Consider the following 19753-nt stretch of genomic DNA (forward strand, 5'->3'; position numbering starts at 1 on the left):
TTTATGATCTGTGTAAATATAACATATTTCACCACACAGACAATGGTGCCAAATTTTTAAAGCAAATACCACAAATGCTAACACCAAATCATGAGTCGGATACTTCATCTCATGCGCATTCAGTTGTCTCGAAGCATAGACTACAACTTTTCCTTCTTGCATAAGCACACATCCCAAACAATTATGAGATGCATCACTGTAGATCACATGGTCTTTACCTGATTTTGGTTGCACTAAAACTGGTGCATGTGTTAGAAACATTTTAATCATATCAAAACTTGTTAGAGTATGCCCAAAGACCAATCATATGATGATTGTAATGGTATATTTTATTTACCGATTTTATTGAATAAAGGCATTGCCGCTATTATTTTCAGTTATATATCTGTGTTTAACATAAATTGGAAGATAATAAAGTCCATATAATAACATAATTGTTATTATTAAAATATCCTTAATCAAGTATTATTATGTGCATTGACAATAATAATACGCTTAAGACTAACATGTTATTGATTGATGACAATTATTTGTCATTGACATAGAGATGTCAGAATTGTTACATGATTATATATTGTTAGATAACAATGTATTGGGTTGACCCACTATGAGCATATGTCTTAGATTATTATGTGACAATCATAACATTGCTCATAGTGATAACTATATGTATGATCCTCAGACTTGAGATCAATGTTATCCCAATATATATTATTGTATGTTTTGATGCAATTAAACATGTTCCGTAACTCGTTGCTCTATAAATACTGCTATTGAATATATCTCGATATATGTAGTGGGTGTGTATAATTAAGATAAGATTTGTCATTTCCTACATAATAGGAAATATATCATAGGCAACTTGATTGAGTGAGAGTAGAAATGCATGGTCATGCTCGAATAAGTTGATATGAGATATCACAAATTATTCATTAATTAAAGTCTACTCTAGATATCAAGAAACAATAGATTGGCTATACAAGTGTGACTATTCCAAGACTTGTTCCTATTCTAGATATAAAGGACAAAAGGATGTAACACATAAAAGAGTTAATGACAAAGATGATATGTTGAATCATATTTTTCTTGTAACTTAGGTGACAATGATATATTGCTAGATGTCACTCATTGTATGTAATATTAGAATTGTTCTAATAATTATTGCTAACGTTACAAGAACCTACAGGGTCACACCCTAGGATTGAAATGAACAAAGATGTACAATTTATTGTACGTTACTAAAATATATCTAGAGTTAATATATGCATATTTGATACACATATGTTTTAATTATCCTGAATATTTAATTTGAATTAACTAAATAAAGATTTAATTAATTCGAAACAATAAAATCCCTAATATGTTAGGGTAACTTGGATATAAAACTAGGTGAAAGGTCTAGCAGCCGTTTTTACATCATCTTCAGCTATTTTTCGCAAAACAGTTTTGGGAAAAGAAAATATTGCTCTCAATCGGGTGAGCTGAGTAGAGGCCTAGACGTGATTTCGTGGAGGCTCACGATTTGAACCGATCGTCACCACCATTAGTCGCTGATGTCCTTGTTTTTTTTCAAGGAACCCGGCATAATTTCATCCTGAATTCAGTTTATCGTACTTGGATCGCTGGTGAGACCGTCGAATTTTTGTTTCCGCTACGCTATGAGGTGAGCCGATGGTCCCAACAGTAGTATCAGAGCCACTTGTACGATCTGAATTCTGGTTAAATTATTGGTTGATGTGATATGTATGAGATGCATAGTTTTATCATTTTCGGTGAATATATATGATATTATTGTTCGATTCGATAATTGCAACGATTAATATGTTAATATGTTAATCTATTTTTTATAATTTGTGTGTTGCTGCAAGGATTTTACGAAATCCATATGTCAATTGTTGACATGATGATAAGTGGGTGTGCAATAGCATATCGCGTTTAGCAGTGGAACAATGGTTGTTCCGATGTAGAAAAACATTCGGGATTGAAAATCCCAAAAACACGATTCTGTTTTATAAGTGTTATCAAGTCATGAGATTTTTCTATAGAAATTTTTCAAAAACAATCCCATCGGTCGTCGCGGTACAACATGTATATATATGATATGTTTGTTTTTCACGGTGTTTGACATGCATGGTTATAGCCCTTATTTAATTTACAATGGTTGAATTTGAAATACGGCTTGTAGCCGTGCCTTTCTATATCTCAGTTGTATTTCTCTTCTCATCTTGCTCCCTTGTATGTAAAACGAGTTTCTTTTAAAGTTGTAATCCTATGAAGATTCACAAAGAGAAGAAGAACAAACTGAACTAAAGGCTATAAGATACTTAGAGAGTAGTCTTAGGTTTTAGGGTTTTTGGTTCTCCCATTTGCTTGGGATGGGCCACTTCAGTTTTTGTTTTTGGGATATAACCATTGCATCTTATATATTGCTATATCTGTTATGTATGCAATGCATCAAATGATAAAATAAGAATGAATATTGATGAGATCAATAAGGGCCTAATATTAAAACGAAAAATGATGAGTTAATTATGCAAATCCCTCTTTATAATCTAGTTAACTTAACCTTCCAATATTTACCCTCGTTAAAACGAACAATGATCTATATTGTGTGGGCTTTGCCAAAGTATTAGCACATAAATTTATCTTGTTTAAGTGGGAAGAATAAGAAAGTGATATTCACCGGTTGAGATATTGGTAATAACTTATCTAGGTTATTCTAATAGGATTAGAAACCTAGAGGTTAAGTATTTGGATAAGTCATGAGATGACGTAAATAAGAGTTGTTCACCAAAAGGAGGAGTTACATGATATGTAACTAATAAAGTGTTACTTAACTAAATTATCAATATCCTAAAAGAAAAGGCAAAGTTGATTTAGGAAATTGATGAATTATGGATCCTCACCCACTAGAAAAAATTTCATTCAATTTTTTCAAAATTAAAATGAGAGGGTTTTTAATTTTGAATAAAATTGTGGGAGTAATTTGTGAATAAAGGCATGTTTATAAATTTTTCAATAAATTTATTTACTTTAATATTTCTATTGTTGTAGATTTAATGGCAAACAAAACTTTATCACTGCGACCACTCCTTGAGAAGGAGAAGTTTAATGGCATAAACTTCCTTGACTGGTTTCGTAATTTGAGAATTGTTCTCAAACAGGAAAAGAAGGAATATGTCATTGAAGAATCCGTTCCTGATAAACCATGAATTAATAATTCTAGAGCTGACAAGAAAAAATTAAGAAACATATGGATGATATGTTAGACGTTGGATGTCAAATGCTTGCCGCCATGACTCACGAGCTTCAGAAATAACATGAGAACATGGTTTCATATGAGATGATTCAAAATATCAAGGAAATATATGAAGGGAAAGTACGACAAGAGAGGTATGATACCTCTAAAGCTCTATTTCAATGCAAAATGGAAAAGGGATCTCCAGTATGAGCTCATGTCATCAATATGATGTGCTACATCTAAACGTTGGAAAAGTTGGGATTTCCTCTCAAAGATGAATTAGCTACCGATGTTATCCTGCAATTGTTACCATATAGCTTTAGCCAATTTGTCCTTAATTTCAACATGAATGAAATTAATAAGACTTTGCCACAGTTACTTGGCATGCTACGAACTACTGAAGGTTGGACCTAAGCCTATTTTGATTGTTCACAAGGAAAAAAGAAAGGGAAAGAAAAAGGTAGCGGCAAAGTATAAGGGAAATGGTAAGTTTAAGCCGAAAGGAAAAAATGCTTTGAAACCCAAAGGGGGAGTTAGCAAGGAAGGAAAATGTTTCCATTGCGATAAGACCAGACACTAAAAGAGAAACTTTCCTGTTTACCTTAAAGAGATCAAGAAGGCAAAAGCAAACGGAACTTTTGTTTTGGGTATTTATGTTATTGATGTTAATTTGTCAACATCTACTTCCTGGGTATTAGATACTAGTTGTGGTTCTCATATTTGTACTTCTATATAGGGACTATAAAAAAGAAGGAATCTAGCTAAAGGAGACGTAGACCTACGAGTGGGAAATGGAGCAAGAGTTGTTGCATTAGCTATAGGGACATATATTTTATCTTTGCCTAGTGGACTTGATTTAAATTTAGAGGATTGTTATTTTGTGCCTAGTTTGACTAAAAACATTATTTTTATCTCTTGTTTGGACAAGATTGGTTTTGAGATTATTATTAAGAATAATTGTTGTTCTTTTTATCTCGGTAATGTTTTTTATGGTTTGGCACAATTGGTTAATGGTCTCTATATTTTGGATAAAGAAAACACCATTTATAACATAAATAATAAAAGATCAAAAACAAATTACTCAAATCAAATTTATCTTTGGCATTGTCATTTAGGCCATATAAGTGAGAAACGCATATCAAAACTCCATAAAGATAGGTTCTTAGATTCATTTGATTTCGAACAATATGATGTATGCAAATCTTGCTTGTTGGGAAAAATGACTAAAAACCATTTTAATAGTAAAGGTGAGCGAGCAAGTGATTTATTAGGGTTAATACATAGTGATGTATGTGGATCGATGTATACACAAGCTAGAGGTGGATTCCATTACTTCATTACTTTCACCGATAACTTTAGTCGGTATGGGTATATTTATCTTATGTGCCATAAATCTGAAACCCTTGAAAAGTTTAAGGAATTTAAAAATGAAGTACATAATCAACTAGGCAAGAGTATTAAGGCACTTCGAGTAGATCGAGGTAGAGAATACTTAACCATAGAGTTTGATGAACTCCTGAAAGAATGTGGGATTGTCTCACAGCTTATACCACCTGGTACACCACAGTGGAATGGAGTTTCTGAAAGAATGAATCGAACACTGTTAGACATGGTTCAATCCAAGATGAGTCATAGTGATCTTCTGACTTATTTTTGGGGACATACACTTAAAAAAACCGTTTTCACACTAAATCATGTTCCATCTAAATCGATTCAAAAGACGCTATGGATTGGGAAACATCCTAGTATGTTTTTTATGAAGATTTAGGGTTGTGAAGCTTATGTAAAATAGTATATGTCTACAAAGCTCAAACCTAAATATCATAAGTGTATATTTGTTGGATATCCTAAAGAAACTAAGGGGTACTATTTCTTCAACCCTAATGAGAACAAAGTATTTGTTGCTCGAACAGGAGTTTTTCTCGAAAGAGAATTTCTCTTAAAGAAAGGGAATGGTAGAAATATTGAACTTGGAGAAGTTCAAGAATAGCATATCAATGAACCTGAAGTTGAGCATGTTTCACAAGTTGTTGAGGAATAATCAAAAGATTTAGAAACACAACCATTGCGCAGATCCACAAGAGAACCCTATGCACCTAAGAGATTTAGATTTCTCATTACCATACATGAAGATGTTCTTCTTATGGATGAAGATGAACCTACAACTTATCAAGAGGCAGTGTCTAGCCTAGACTCTGAGAAATGGCTTGAAGCCATGAGATCTGAGATGGATTCCATGTCAGTAAACCATGTGTGGACTTTGGTTGAACCACCTGAAGGGGTCAAACCTATAGGGTATAAATGGGTTTTCAAGAAGAAAACAGACATGGATGGTAATGTAAAAACATACAAGGGGCGATTAGTCGCTAAAGGTTTTTGAAAAGTTCATGGTGCAGACTATGATGAAACATTCTCCCTTGTAGCTATGATTAAGTCCATCCGGATCTTTCTCGTAATAGTTGCATTCCATGATTATGAAATCTGGAAAATGGATGTCAAAATCGCTTTCCTTATTGGAAAACACGAAGAGGATGTGTATATGACACAACCAAAAGGTTTGTAAGCTACAGAGATCTATTTATGGACTAAAGCAAGCTTCTCGAAGCTGGAATCTTCGTACTAGTGGGAGATTGTTAAAGATGCCCAAAGACCAGTCATATGATGATTATAATGATATATTTTATTTTTGATTTTATTGAATAAATGAATTTCCACTATTATTTTCAGTTATATATATGTGTTTAATATAAACGGGAAGATAATAAAGTCCATATAATAATATAATTGTTATTAAAAGATCCCTATTCAAGTATTAATATGGGCATTGACAATAATAATAAGCTTAAGACTAACATGTTATTGATTGATGACAACGAGTTGTCATTGACATAGAGATTTCAGAATTGATACATGATTATATTGTTATAGAACAATGTATTGGATTGACCCACCATGAGCATATGTCTTGGATTATTATATGACAGTCATAACATTGCTCATGGTGATGACTATATGTACAATTCTCAGACTTGAGATCAATGTTATACCAACATATATTATTGTATGTTTTGATGCAGTTAAACATGCTCCGTAACTGGTTGCTCTATATGTTGGGACTGTCGACTCACCCCATGGCACAACGGAAACAAAAATTTGACGGTATCACTAGTGATCCAAGTACGATAAACCAAAATCGGGAGGAAAATATGTGAATACTTATAACGGGTTCCTTGAAAAATAGCAAGGACAGCAACGGCTAATGGTGGTGTCGATCGATTCGAATCGTAAGCCTCCACGAAACTATGTCTCGACCTCTACTCAATTCACCCGATTGAGAGCAATATTTACTTTTCCCAAAATTGTTTTGAGAAAAACGGCTGAAGATAATGTGTAAAAATGGCTGCTAGACCTTACACCTCCTTTTATATCCAAGTTACCTTAACATATTAGGGATTTTATTATTTCAAATTAATTAAATTTTTATTTAATTAATTAAATTAAATATTCAAGATTATTAAAACATATGTATATCAAACATACATTAACTCTAGATATATTTTAGTAACGTACAACAAATTATACATCTTTGCTCATTTCAATCCTAGGGTGTGACCCTATAGGTTCTTGTAACGTTAGCAATAATTATTATAACAATTCTAATATTACATACAATGAGTGACATCTAGCAATATATCATTGTCACCTAAGTTACAAGAAAATATGATTCAACATATCATCTTTGTGATTAACTCTTTTATGTATTACATCCTTTTGTCATTTATATCTAGAATAAGCTCAAGTCTTGGAATAGTCTCACTTGTATAGCCCATCTATTGTTTCTTGATATCTAGAGTAGACTTTAAGTAATGAATAATTAGTGATATCTCATATCAACTTATTCGAGCATGGCCATGCATTTCTAGTCTCACTCAATCAAGTGGCCAATGATATATTTCCTATTATGTAGAAAGGACAAATCTTATCTTAATCATACATACCCACTGCATATATCGAGATATATTCAATAACATTCTTTATAGAGCAACCAGTTACGGAGCTTGTTTAACTGCATCAAAACATACAACAATATATGTTGGGATAGTATTTATCTCAAGTCTGAGGACCATACATATATTCATCACCATTAGCAATGTTATGACTATTACATGATAATCCAATACATATGCTCATGGTGGGTCAATCCAATACATTGTTCTATAACAATATAATCATGTATCAATTTTGACATCTCTATGTGAATGACAACTCGTTGTCATCAATCAATAACATGTTAGTCTTAACCGTATTATTATTATCCATGCCCATAATAATACTTGACTAGGGATCTATTAATAATAACAATTATGTTATTATATGGACTTTATTATCTTCTTGTTTATGTTAAACATATATATATAACTAAAAATAATAGCGGTAATGCCTTTATTCAATAAAATTGGTAAATAAAATATATCATTACAATCATTATATGATTGGTCTTTGGGCATACTCTAACACTATAAAGACTATTATTGAATATATCTCGATATATGTAGTGGGTGTGTATGATTAAGATAGGATTTGTCCTTCCCACATAATAGGAAATATATCACATGCCACTTGATTGAGTGAGACTAGAAATGCATGGCCATGCTCGAATAAGTTTATATGAGATATCACAAATTATTCGTTAATTAAAGTCTACTCTAGATATCAAGAAACAATAGATGGGCTATACAAGTGTGACTATTCCAAGACTTGTGCCTATTCTAGATATAAAGGACAAACGAATGTAATACATAAAAGAGTTAATCACGGAGATGATATGTCAAATCATATTTTCTTGTAACTTAGGTGACAATGATATATTTCTAGATGTCACTCGTTGTATGTAATATTAGAATTGTTATAATAATTACTGCTAACGTTACAAGAACCTACATGGTCATACCCTAGGATTGAAATGAGCAAAGATGTACAATTTGTTGTACATTAATAAAAATATATCTAGAGTTAATATATGTATATTTGATATACATATGTTTTAATTATCCCGAATATTTAGTTATAAATAAAGATTTAATTAATTTGAAATATTAAAATCCCTAATATGTTATGGTAACTTGGATATAAAAAGATGTGTAAGGTCTAGCAGTCATTTTTACATCATCTTAAAACCGTTTTTCTCAAAACAGTTTTGGGAAAAGCAAATATTGCTCTCAATTGGGTGAATTGAGTAGAGGTCGAGATGTGGTTTCGTAGAGGCTTACGATTCAAATCGATCGTCACCACCATTAGTCGTTGTTGTCCTTGTTTTTTTTCAAGGAACTCGCTGTAAGTATTCATATCCTTTCCTCCCAATTTCGGTTTATTGTACTTGGATCGCTGGTGAGACCGTCGAATTTTTATTTTCGCTGCACCATGGGGTGAGCCGACAGTCCCAACAAAACTTTCTTGGCACTTTTCAGTCCATACAAATGGCATATCCTTCTGAGCAATTTGGTTAGTGGAGAAGCAATCATCGAGAAATTTTTCATGAACCTCCAATAATAGCCAGTTAACCCCAAAAAAACTTCAAACTTCAGAGACATTTTTTAGAGTTTTCTGCTCCACTATTGCTTGTACTTTCTTGGGATCAACTCTAATTTCCTATACCGAAATCACGTGGCCAAGAAAAGCAACTTTCAGAAACCAAAATTCACGCTTTCATAATTTGGCATAGAACATTTTATCCCGCAATGTCTAAAATACAATGCAGAAATGTGCGTCGTGTTTCTCTTTATTCTTGAAATAAACCAAAATATCATCAATGAACACAACCACAAATTGATCCAAGTACAACTGAAACATTCGATTCATCAAATCCATAAATGTTGCAAGATCATTAGTCAATCCAAATGACATCACTATGAACTCATAGTGACCATGACAGGTTCTGAAATTTGTCTTCGAAACATCTTCTTCTTTCATCTTTAATTGATGATGTACGGATCGAAGATCGATCTTCAAAAATATTAAAGAACCTTTAAGCTGATCAAACAGATCATCGATCCTTCGAAGAGGATATTTATTCTTCATTGTATCTTTATTCAACTGACAATAATCTATGCATAATGTAAAGATCCATATTTCTTTTTAACAAAGAGTATTGGTGCACCTTATGGAGACACACTGGGTATGACAAGACCCCGATTAAGTAGTTCCTATAACTGTGCCTTTAGCTCTCTGAGTTCAATCAGAGCCATTCAATACGGGGCCATTGAGATAGGCGTAGTACCCAAAAAATATCAATCTTGAATTCACCTCACGATCAAAAGGTAATTCATGTAATTTATCAGAAAATACATCTAAAAATTTATGACCTGACAGAATATTCTCCAACTTAACCTTAGATACTCAGTATCTATTACATTGGACAGAAAAGTTGAATAATCTTTTAACATCAATTTCTTTACAGTTGATATCATATTGAGCTATGATTTCATTTTTTTTCTCTGATTACTATTATTTCAGAACCCTCTGTATCTTTCAAAAATAAATGCCCAAAAAGATCTCCAACTTATCAAATGAAAATTCCACAAAATTTGCCAGGAACACAACCCCTTAAATCTTTATCATACAATTTTTGCTTATCCACTTTACTCTGATACTATGACGTAGTGGGTACATCACTATCATATCACTATCAATTGGTTCTAAGGGAATGTTTTTTTTCTCTGACTAATTTTGTACTACATAGGAATACAAGGAACCCAAATCAATCGAAATAAATACAGACTTTTCTTCTATTAATTTCTCTTTTAACTAATGATAATCTATATATGACCACATGAAATCATCTTTCTTTAAAATTTTAGCAGACATTTACTTATTGCTTACCCTTGGCCTCTGGCCTTAAGGATTTATTTTTTATCCCATTTACTCAAGATTAAATCAAATCAAATATTTATCTAATCAACTTAATACTTAACTTATACAATTTCATAAAAAATTTAATATTTCATAAAAAATTTAATACATACCTGTAGAAACCCGAGATTCATCAGTAAATTCAATAATCTTCGAATTCTCTTCATTCTCAAATTCTCTTACATACCTTCTAAACATTCTGATATATTCCTCTTATTCATTAACTGATATATTCCTCTTATTCATTAACCTCATTAAGATATGGGACATTTCTTCCACAAAATTGAGGATAATCTCTTACTACTCCAACCCTTCTAGGCAAATTACTAAAGTTTTCTCTGGTTTGTTTGGATCGATTATAATCTCGATCTTTTTTTTATCCTTATCAGATTTTTTACCCTCACTTTTAGCTTCATCTTGAAGCTCAAAATTAATATTTTGAGACGATCCTTCTTCTTTCGACATCTAATACAATCACATTTCAAAATTACGTTAGTAAGGAGCAGCATAAACAATTAAATCTACTAACTATATCATATCAGTAATATTGACATCCTAGTGACATGTACACCTTTTTAACATAATACAGACCTTGTTTAGGCCAAGAATCGACTAAACATAAATCTTTGATATCAATAAATATAACACCCATAACTCGTACAGTCTCGAAATACGAGTTAAAGATGCCACATTAAACATTCAGACATTCTTTGCATAAAACCCTTAAAATTTTGGACCATTTTTATGATTTCAATTTATCAACTTAAATTTAATTAATTAATTGGTAAAATCATAAAATAGTAATTTATCATTCAAAATAAAATCGATATTAGGAAGCAATTAAGCAGTTCAGTGTTGTTTCACAAACTATATAAAACTGCCTAAACACTGCTTAATTTAAAAACCCTTTAAAAACTTTTTAAAACATAATAAGATATGATATATATATATATATATATATATGAGATTCATTCATACTTTTATATATAGCTGACACTAGCCAAAATAGAATAGTCCTAATTTATTATTACAGAACATTCTAAATAAATCCATCAAATCAACCAGATATATATAATATACTTGCCATTAAAAAGCAAAAATGATCATTAGATATGTCTCACTGATACCGATATTAGGTACGATTTTATGAAAAGATGCTTGAGAGGCTCCTCACTTCACGTTCTTTTTTTTATCTGAACTTATGCATGAAAAATCATCATGTGATAAGTAAAACATAGTGAGGCAGTAATACAACTAAGGTGAGATAAAACATAAAATCTCATAAATATAAAACATTAAAATGAAATTTAAATAAAATCATTGAACATTCAAACTGAGTTATTCAAGCCATTTTCCTTTTCAAAACTCTGAAAATAATATCTCATGATTTTATCAAAACCATGTTAATCAAGATCAGATATAACAATTATTCCATGTTCTTTTTCATTCGAACACATTTCAAAACTTTCATATTTCATATTTCATTTTTTTTTTCTTTTCAGATACTTTTCATAACTTTCACATTTAATTTTATACCCAATGTATATGTAAGAGAATGCAATGTATGTGAGTCGGACAAATGTGCACACTAAGCAACAACGGTGCCATCATCATCATCATCTTCATATGCACTATAAGTGCAATCATATCATCCGCACCAACGGTGCAATAATAATGTACACGAATGTACCATATCAGAATCAAACTTTACTTTACTCAACTTCATGGCATGTCAAGTGTACCTACGATTCTCAATGCAACATACAATGGGCTCTCAGATCATATTATATTCATTCATTAATCATACATCTCAAATCAGAATCATTTTCATCTAATCAATATAAAAAGTATAACTTGTGCAGTTTATACCCGAAATCATCCATAATTTGAATATATATATATATCATATAAAATACTTTAGGCAGTTCATTTCCAAAAATCACTTTAGAGATTTCATTCAAATATCTTTCCAGAAAATATCATAAATAGAAATATTGGGTAATTCACACCAAAAAATCATTCATAAAACCTTTATGTAAGCATTATGGAAACATTCCATAATTAGAATTAAACTATACTTTAAAATTCATAATTTAAAATAATATGAGGTTGATTTATCGCAAGTCTTCCTCGATCAGAATAATTAAATAAATAAATCGCACTCACTTTTGCCTCACTACTGAACCTTTTCTATGATATCCTTTTACTCAGGTGCTTTGCCTTTCACTTTCGAATCATTGGGATCACAAGTTTTGTTGTAATCTTTACGACATCATATACATTACACCATTTTAAAAATTATATAATACTAATTCTGATAAAATAAATTCTATAATCATAATCGATATAAAACTAAATCAAAATTTCATCATAACTTCAAACTTTCCAAAATAACTATTCAATTCCGTAAATGTTCATTTCCATCATCAATCCCTCAACTTTCACGAACTTTACATTTAAATCACCTTTTATGTTTTTAGAATTCACATCAACTTTTCCATTTAATTCACAATGGTCCTTCATCAATTTACTTACTTCAAGTCAAATACAAAAATTTTCAGCATATAAATAATATACTCGATCCAACCTGTTAACAATTGAAAACTTGCAATTTCATCCTTAATCTTCTTAGTCCTTTCGAATTTAAACATCAACTTTACCAAATTTGAAAATTGATCCCAATTAAATACTTATACTTGAAATTCAGCATTCAAATAATAATTTCTAGCATTTTACTTTCATACTGAAATAGTACAATCACATATATAAACTTGCAATCAAGTCCCTAAATCCCATGATTATTCAAATTCCACTATGGAATTTCACCAAATTTTCACTTTGGTCCCAATTTCAATATTCTAACTTAAAATTCAGCATTCCATAATTAAATTCAACATTGAATACCATTATTTCACAATTTCTCATCAACATCACAAAATTTCCAAAACTTGTAAAATGGTCCTTTCACTATCTCGAAGTTCCAAATTGATTCAATTCAATCTCCAAAGCAAGTAGAATACATCTAATATCAATTCTAGACCGTAGGAAATTTTCAATATTTTACCCCAATATTTTTCCCTTCGGTCGAATGTCCTTAATACACTAGGGTAAACTTTTTATTCAATTTCAAGCATGAATTCAACTTCCTTACATCAAATCCACGTTATTCCAATCATCACAACATCAAATTCAATCAAAATTTAATCAATTCCATAAACCCTAGCGATGGTCAAATTTCTTATATGCTTATACACTTAATTTTTATCATCATTCATGCTGTAGAATTAATCTACAACATCAACAACGTAAAAATCTTCCATCAAATCTTCAAAATCAAACATGTTCTTCAACCACTCAATTAATGAAACTCAACATGTAATTTTAACTAAATAGGGAAAATTAACTTCAATTCCACTCATCCATGCTAAATTTCACTGTTCTAAAATATGGAAATATATTTCCAACCTTTATCTAGCATTCTTCAAATTTTCATAAAATTTCGACTCAATCCGATTATCCGATTTTCATCGAACTTTATTGTTTTATAGCTTTTAATGAAAACCCTGAATCAAAATTTTGATTCTAACAAAAATATTAGTTTCGTGACAAATTATTCGTCTATGAGCAAAATGTAACTTTTAAAAATTATCTTTTTGGTCCTTGAACTTTTAACAAGTTTATATTTTGGTTATCAAACTTTAAAACTTACATTTTAGTCACTAACCAAAAATTTACAACATGATTTTGCATCAATCTAGGTGATTCGTTAATTTTCTGAAAGTCAACGAAACAGAGTACTATTGCATGTTCGTCTGCAGAAGCAAAATACAAGAGTATGGCGACTACTACAGAGCTTATTTGGTTAAAGAGGTCACTGGTTGAGCTTGGTGTTGAAGATGAGCAACATGCAAAGCTTTATAGTGTTAGCAATGCTGACTTGCAGATTGCAGTAAATCCTATCTTCCATGAGCGTACAAAACACATAATTTTTTTTTGTCATTTTATCAAGGAAAAGATACAACAAGGGCAGAGCCACCAAAGATCAACAAGCTGACATCATGAGAAAGGCTTTGAATGTGCAACAACATGAAAACTTATTATCCAAATTGGGGGTTAAAATTATTTTTCACCCACTAACTTGATGGAGATTGTTAAGAGGTTATAATTATGGTTAGTTAGTTGCTTACTAGTTAGGGAGTTAAGCTAGTTAGTTACTTCTACCTAGGGATGGGCAAGAAAATCAAATCCAGCCCGACCCAAAAATTATAAACTCTCCACTAGACCCGAACCGACCCGAAAAATATACATCTTCCATCCGACCCGATTTTTTGAGATAAAATTTCATCCAACCCAATCCGACTTGAAATAATATAGTTATTAAAAAAATATTATTTTTCTTCAATAACAATAGGGATTTAATTGAAAGAAAATATTATATAGAGGGGTATTTTTGCAATTATCTCTAAATATATAAGGTAAAATTATAATTTTTTGGGGCCGAGTGGAGTCGGATTGGGTATTTTTCACCCTAAACCCGACCCACCCCGAACTTAATTTTTTTTAAAATCTGACCCGATCGGATCGGATCAGTTTGGAACCTGTCGGGTTTGGGTCCTATACTCATCCCTATTTCTACCTCGTGTATATATAAACTCCTAGACAATTGCATTAATATAATAATATGAAAGTATTCTTCAGTTTATTTCTTATTTATCAATAATTATATTACAAAATTTTTATTCTTATATTTTAGATAATATATCATTAAATATACAAATGTAAAATGTACAAAAAAGAATGCTGATTTTTTTGGGGGTAATATTTTAAAGATAGTTTGAGCATTATATAAAAAGTATAAGGTTAAAATATGCTTCAAGTACGAAGACTCTTTGCACATTCGAAATTTAGGCATCCTACTTTTAGAAATTTATTTTATCTACCTTTCAGATTAAGCATTCAGGTTCAATTGTTAACATTGTTAAAGCATGTCTATAAAATCCAAGTTCATTAGAACGTCATTTTTCTAATTAAATAACTGAAAAATATTTTCTATTTTAAAATGTCACATAATTGAATTTAACAGAGCAATTTTATCACTATTAATAATTTGACTTTAATTTTTAAATCTAAAGGAAAAGAACTAAATATGTGTAAATAAAAATAATACGACTGAATTTTAAATATTAGATATAATAGACAAAAATATACTTATATCAACAATTTATAAATAAAGAGAATGAAAGAAAAATTAGGTTCATATTTTGAATTGGTGAAAATAAAACATGTTAAATCTACATCAACTAATCCCGCTGCACTTAACTATCAAAGGCAAACACACTGCCTAAATGGAAAATTGACATTTGACTTGGTTTTTGCTCAGAATCCCCAACTGGCAGCTGATATTAAATCTTGTATGTGCCTCTAATATCTGATTGGACCATCCAGACTACCAGATGCAAACTGAAATAACACAAGGACAACGTCCACGATGAGCAATTGCCAACTGTTTTCTCTTTCGAATTCATTGCAACTAGTTTCGGTCATTACCTGTCGAACAATCGGATTGGTGGATGTCGTAAATTCGTCGGTCATTCCGTGCCAAACAACCTTCCCCTCATGAAGAAACAATAACCTATTAAGTAAAGACGAGATTCAATGAGTAGACCATCCAACATCATGGCAGAATCCAATTAAAACACATCGTATATCGGAGAAAACCTGTCGACAGCTCTTCGGATGGTACTATGTTGATGTGTAACAACCACATAAGATGCGATCTTTCCTTCTTTCCCAGGTGCCTCCTCGCCCTTCGTATGCACAGAGCGGATGAGATCTTCAACAACTGTTGATGCAATCGGATCAAGGCCAGCTGTTGGTTCGTCGTATAAAAGTACCTGTCATTAAGGTGCAACAAAATTCTTAAAACAAATAGAAAAGTAGAACCTAACAACGACAATGGAAGACAAATATATACAGCAATTTGTAGTGAATAACTGACAAATCAAATGATAAATGATTTTATAAATTATCACCATGGCTGTAAGATATGGAATATTAATAATGAATGTTGTGTTCTGAATTTTACAGTTTGGAATTAATATCTGAAAGCAAATAGGATCAGCTGGATAACAGTTGAAACCCATTTTTCCATGGTTTGTTTGGATTGCACGTTTGAATGTTCATGTTACGATACAAAACCAAGGCTGCTATAAAACATAACTTTTGGAGAAAAAGAATAATGCACTGGATTATCTCAAAAACTCCACACCATTAATTCCAAAGAGAAATTTACCATACCTCTGGATCAATTGATTCTTTGGTTATATCACAGATTATAGAACGAGCTAAAGCAACTCTTTTCTTCATTCCTCCGGACAACTCGGATGGTAACCTTTCTTCAACTCCCTGAAGAGAACAAGCATTGGTATTTTTTATATACTGAAGACTTAAATATAAAGGCCCCTACAGTGCAAAAGGAGGTAATGAAAGTAAAGGCGTACACTTGTTACATGATAACCAGATAGTCTATGAGAACTGAGGTTCCGCATTAACTACGTAAAACAAGTTTCAAGGGTTCATTATGTTGGTTCATGCCAGCCCGACACAACACTTACTAAGACCTTAGTTATTGGTTACATATTAACCCCAAATCAGGCGAGAAAATTCCAAGCTGGGACAAGTAATTAACATTTGATGCTATCCAGGTGAAGAAAGTCAAAAGGAAAAAAACATACCTTTAAACCAACAGCAGCCAATGTCTCCGTCACAAGCTGTGAAATTTGTTCGTCGGACATGCTTGAATTTTCATATCTATGCATAAACACAAAGTCATCAACCAACTCGAGTAATTTCTTTAATCGGGAGAAACGGAATTTAGAATCCAAGATAACCCCCTAAAATCTAAGGATAAAAATAGTATAATATTTTTAGGTAAGAATTTATAGTGTCGCTTACAAAAGGAAACCAACATTTTCGCGAACAGTCAAAGAATCAAAAAGTGCTGCACTCTGAAAAACCTGTTACCAAAAAAGTAAACTAAGAAACCGATCATGCGACCAATGAATTATCTCCAAGCCCTGCCAGTATAGTATTCAGAACTTAAATAAAATTTTACCAATCCAATTCGAAGACCAGATATCTCATCATCACCAATCAAACCTGACCTTTTTTTATCTCGAATATATACCTCTCCCTGCACATAAGAAGTATGCTTTCCTTATGTAAGGAACTAAGTAGTAATAAATCAATATGCAACATAATTATGCAAAAACAAAGTAACAAAAATATGAAATCAGACTCAATAAGCATTACTTACCTTGTCTGGTGCAAGAAGTCCAGCAATAATCTTAAGAATCGTAGATTTCCCAGTGCCAGAAGGACCAATTATTCCAACAGCTTCACCATGCCTAATCTATTGATCAAGGGAAACATTCAGAATCAACAGACAAAAAGAGAGAGAAACAATTATAAAAAAGATACAGAAAAGGGGGGAAAATCTATGTTTCTAATTTGACTATATTCAAATATTTGGACATAGGGAATTGGTAAAAAGGATAAAATTAGGATACAAGTACTTGGGCACATTGTATAGTAATAGAACACAAGCCATACATCTAAGACCATAAATTGTAAAATAACACTTGGTATAACAAATTGAAGATGTCACCAAATTGTGATTAATATGTTACTCATGTACTCCAATTTGTTTATGGCTAGGTGTTTGGTATGGTTTACCCAATGTTAAAGTGTCAGTGTCTTAATGTGCTTTGGATGATCATTAAGTGTGCAATCCTTAAATCATTCTAGATAAAGTTTTCTCAGCTCAGTATGAAATTTGGGAAGTATAATGTAGTATGGTACTACACAACTTGATGCCATTTTATGCACTTGTTTGAGAAACTATGGGACTGAATTTACTATAACTGCAATACCTTCGACTTTTCTAAAGTAGTTCGATCCCCAAAAAGTGTTTCATTTTCATCTAGAAACGATTCATAAAAATGAATCGTTGAACACCTCGACACTCCCCAACTCTTCCACTGGAGAAAATGTTCAAACGGTTTTTGGAAGGTATCTAACAACTTGAAATAACAATCAGAAGCCCAACTAATAAATATCAGAATAATAGAAATGTAGTCCAAACACTGCTAGAATAACAGGAACCATATCTAAAGCCACAAAAATCACCTTGAAGCTCACTCCTCGCAAGATGTGTTTTTCTCCAAACGATTTGTATACGTCACGACATTCAATAAGAACATCAGAATCATTCTCATGCTTCACTTCCTTGTTCAAATTCCCATATTTAGATGATTCCTAAAAACAATTGCAAATCACCATGTTGAGACTGAGAAACTAAAAGCAATACATAAAGAAAGTCTAAATTCCTAAGGCTTCATTTGGTTACTGCTTTTGCTAGTTGTTTCTTCTTCCAAGAGCAAAATGCTCAATTGGAAACAAATATAATAATTTTCTGAAAAATCAAACCTTGTAAGTGTCAAAATTTCTATAGAACAAATTGCACACTTTACTTAAAAAACAATTATGTTAGAAACAGGATTGCATTTTATTTATTTGTCCACTTGTAATATAAAGATTCGGTTTTCCACCTTTTCTTTGCCTCTTGGCAAATTCTGTTTGAAAGCAAAAACAATTAGCAACAAGGAAACAGATGCTAAAATCTCTTGGATATTTTTACACATTTCGATTGCAAGACAAAGGTAAGCATAAATTGGATGCGAAAATTACCATGAAAGAACAAATGTTCAGCAGAAAATAGAAAACATAAACAATTTGGAACCAAATAAAAAAGTCAATAATGATAAGGCATATAATATAAGCGAAGACATGGCTAGCAATCAAGCAGATTCCATTCGACCAAACAGAACAAAATTTCAAGTCAACCTAAAGAAACTGCCATAAAATATCCTTCTAAATCAAATACAATAAAGAGCTAAAGGAAACAGAAAATTGCAGATATATTTACATTTAACTTAGTTCCAGGGAATCCATCACGCCCCAGGTTTCTAGTAGGAGCCATACAAGCACAGATAACGTTTCTTTGCTCCTTCCTCTCATTGAAACAACAAAATCTGTTTCTTTCTTTACCCAAATCACAACTTTTAGCTGATGAAACCACAGGAAACAAGCCCAATAAACTTGAGGAAACGATCGCTCTTGTCATTTTCTTTGAGGGAAACGAAAACTCTGAAACTTGCACTATTAGTAGAATCTGATCATTTTTGAAAGGGAAATCTCGAAGAGAATTATAAAAAGGAATTCTGGGTGCTGGAAATTAGTGGTTTATGGGGAAGACCCAGAATTTGGGAATTCTAAGTATAGGTTAATCAATCCAAGTCTCTAAAGTTGAAGTGAGGAAATGGGTTTGGAAAATAGGAGCCCAGAGTTGAATTGAATTTTTAATTAATAGGTTAATAAATAAAAGAAGAGAAAATAATGACCGAAAATGTATTATAATATACGATTTTAATTAATTTTTTTTGGATTTGTGAAAATGACCAACAAATTCGCAACGTGAACCAATTTTGCAACTCAGTTTCCAAATTCGCATTGTAGTTTTCCAAATTCGCGTTGTGATTTTCA

The 19753-nt window shown here is 31.7% G+C and overlaps 1 protein-coding gene across 1 annotated transcript; it reads right to left on the reverse strand.

The window, feature by feature from the left end:
• Nucleotides 1–15431: 15431 nt before the first annotated feature.
• Nucleotides 15432–19448, reverse strand: LOC120174105 (protein TRIGALACTOSYLDIACYLGLYCEROL 3, chloroplastic-like). Its single transcript, XM_039181075.1, has 10 exons — nucleotides 19137–19448; nucleotides 18338–18466; nucleotides 17466–17561; nucleotides 17265–17342; nucleotides 17105–17166; nucleotides 16885–16960; nucleotides 16448–16555; nucleotides 15869–16044; nucleotides 15698–15782; nucleotides 15432–15610 (listed from the first exon to the last, which is right to left on the reverse strand). Exons 1-10 carry the CDS (start codon nucleotides 19332–19334, stop codon nucleotides 15572–15574), a joined length of 1047 nt encoding a protein of 348 aa, XP_039037006.1. The 5' UTR covers nucleotides 19335–19448; the 3' UTR covers nucleotides 15432–15571.
• Between the last annotated feature and the right edge of the window lie 305 nt (nucleotides 19449–19753).

The sequence above is a fragment of the Hibiscus syriacus genome, unplaced genomic scaffold (genome assembly GCF_006381635.1).
Source record: "Hibiscus syriacus cultivar Baekdansim isolate YM2019G1 unplaced genomic scaffold, ASM638163v2 tig00112000_pilon, whole genome shotgun sequence".
Classification (NCBI taxonomy): Eukaryota; Viridiplantae; Streptophyta; class Magnoliopsida; order Malvales; family Malvaceae; genus Hibiscus; species Hibiscus syriacus.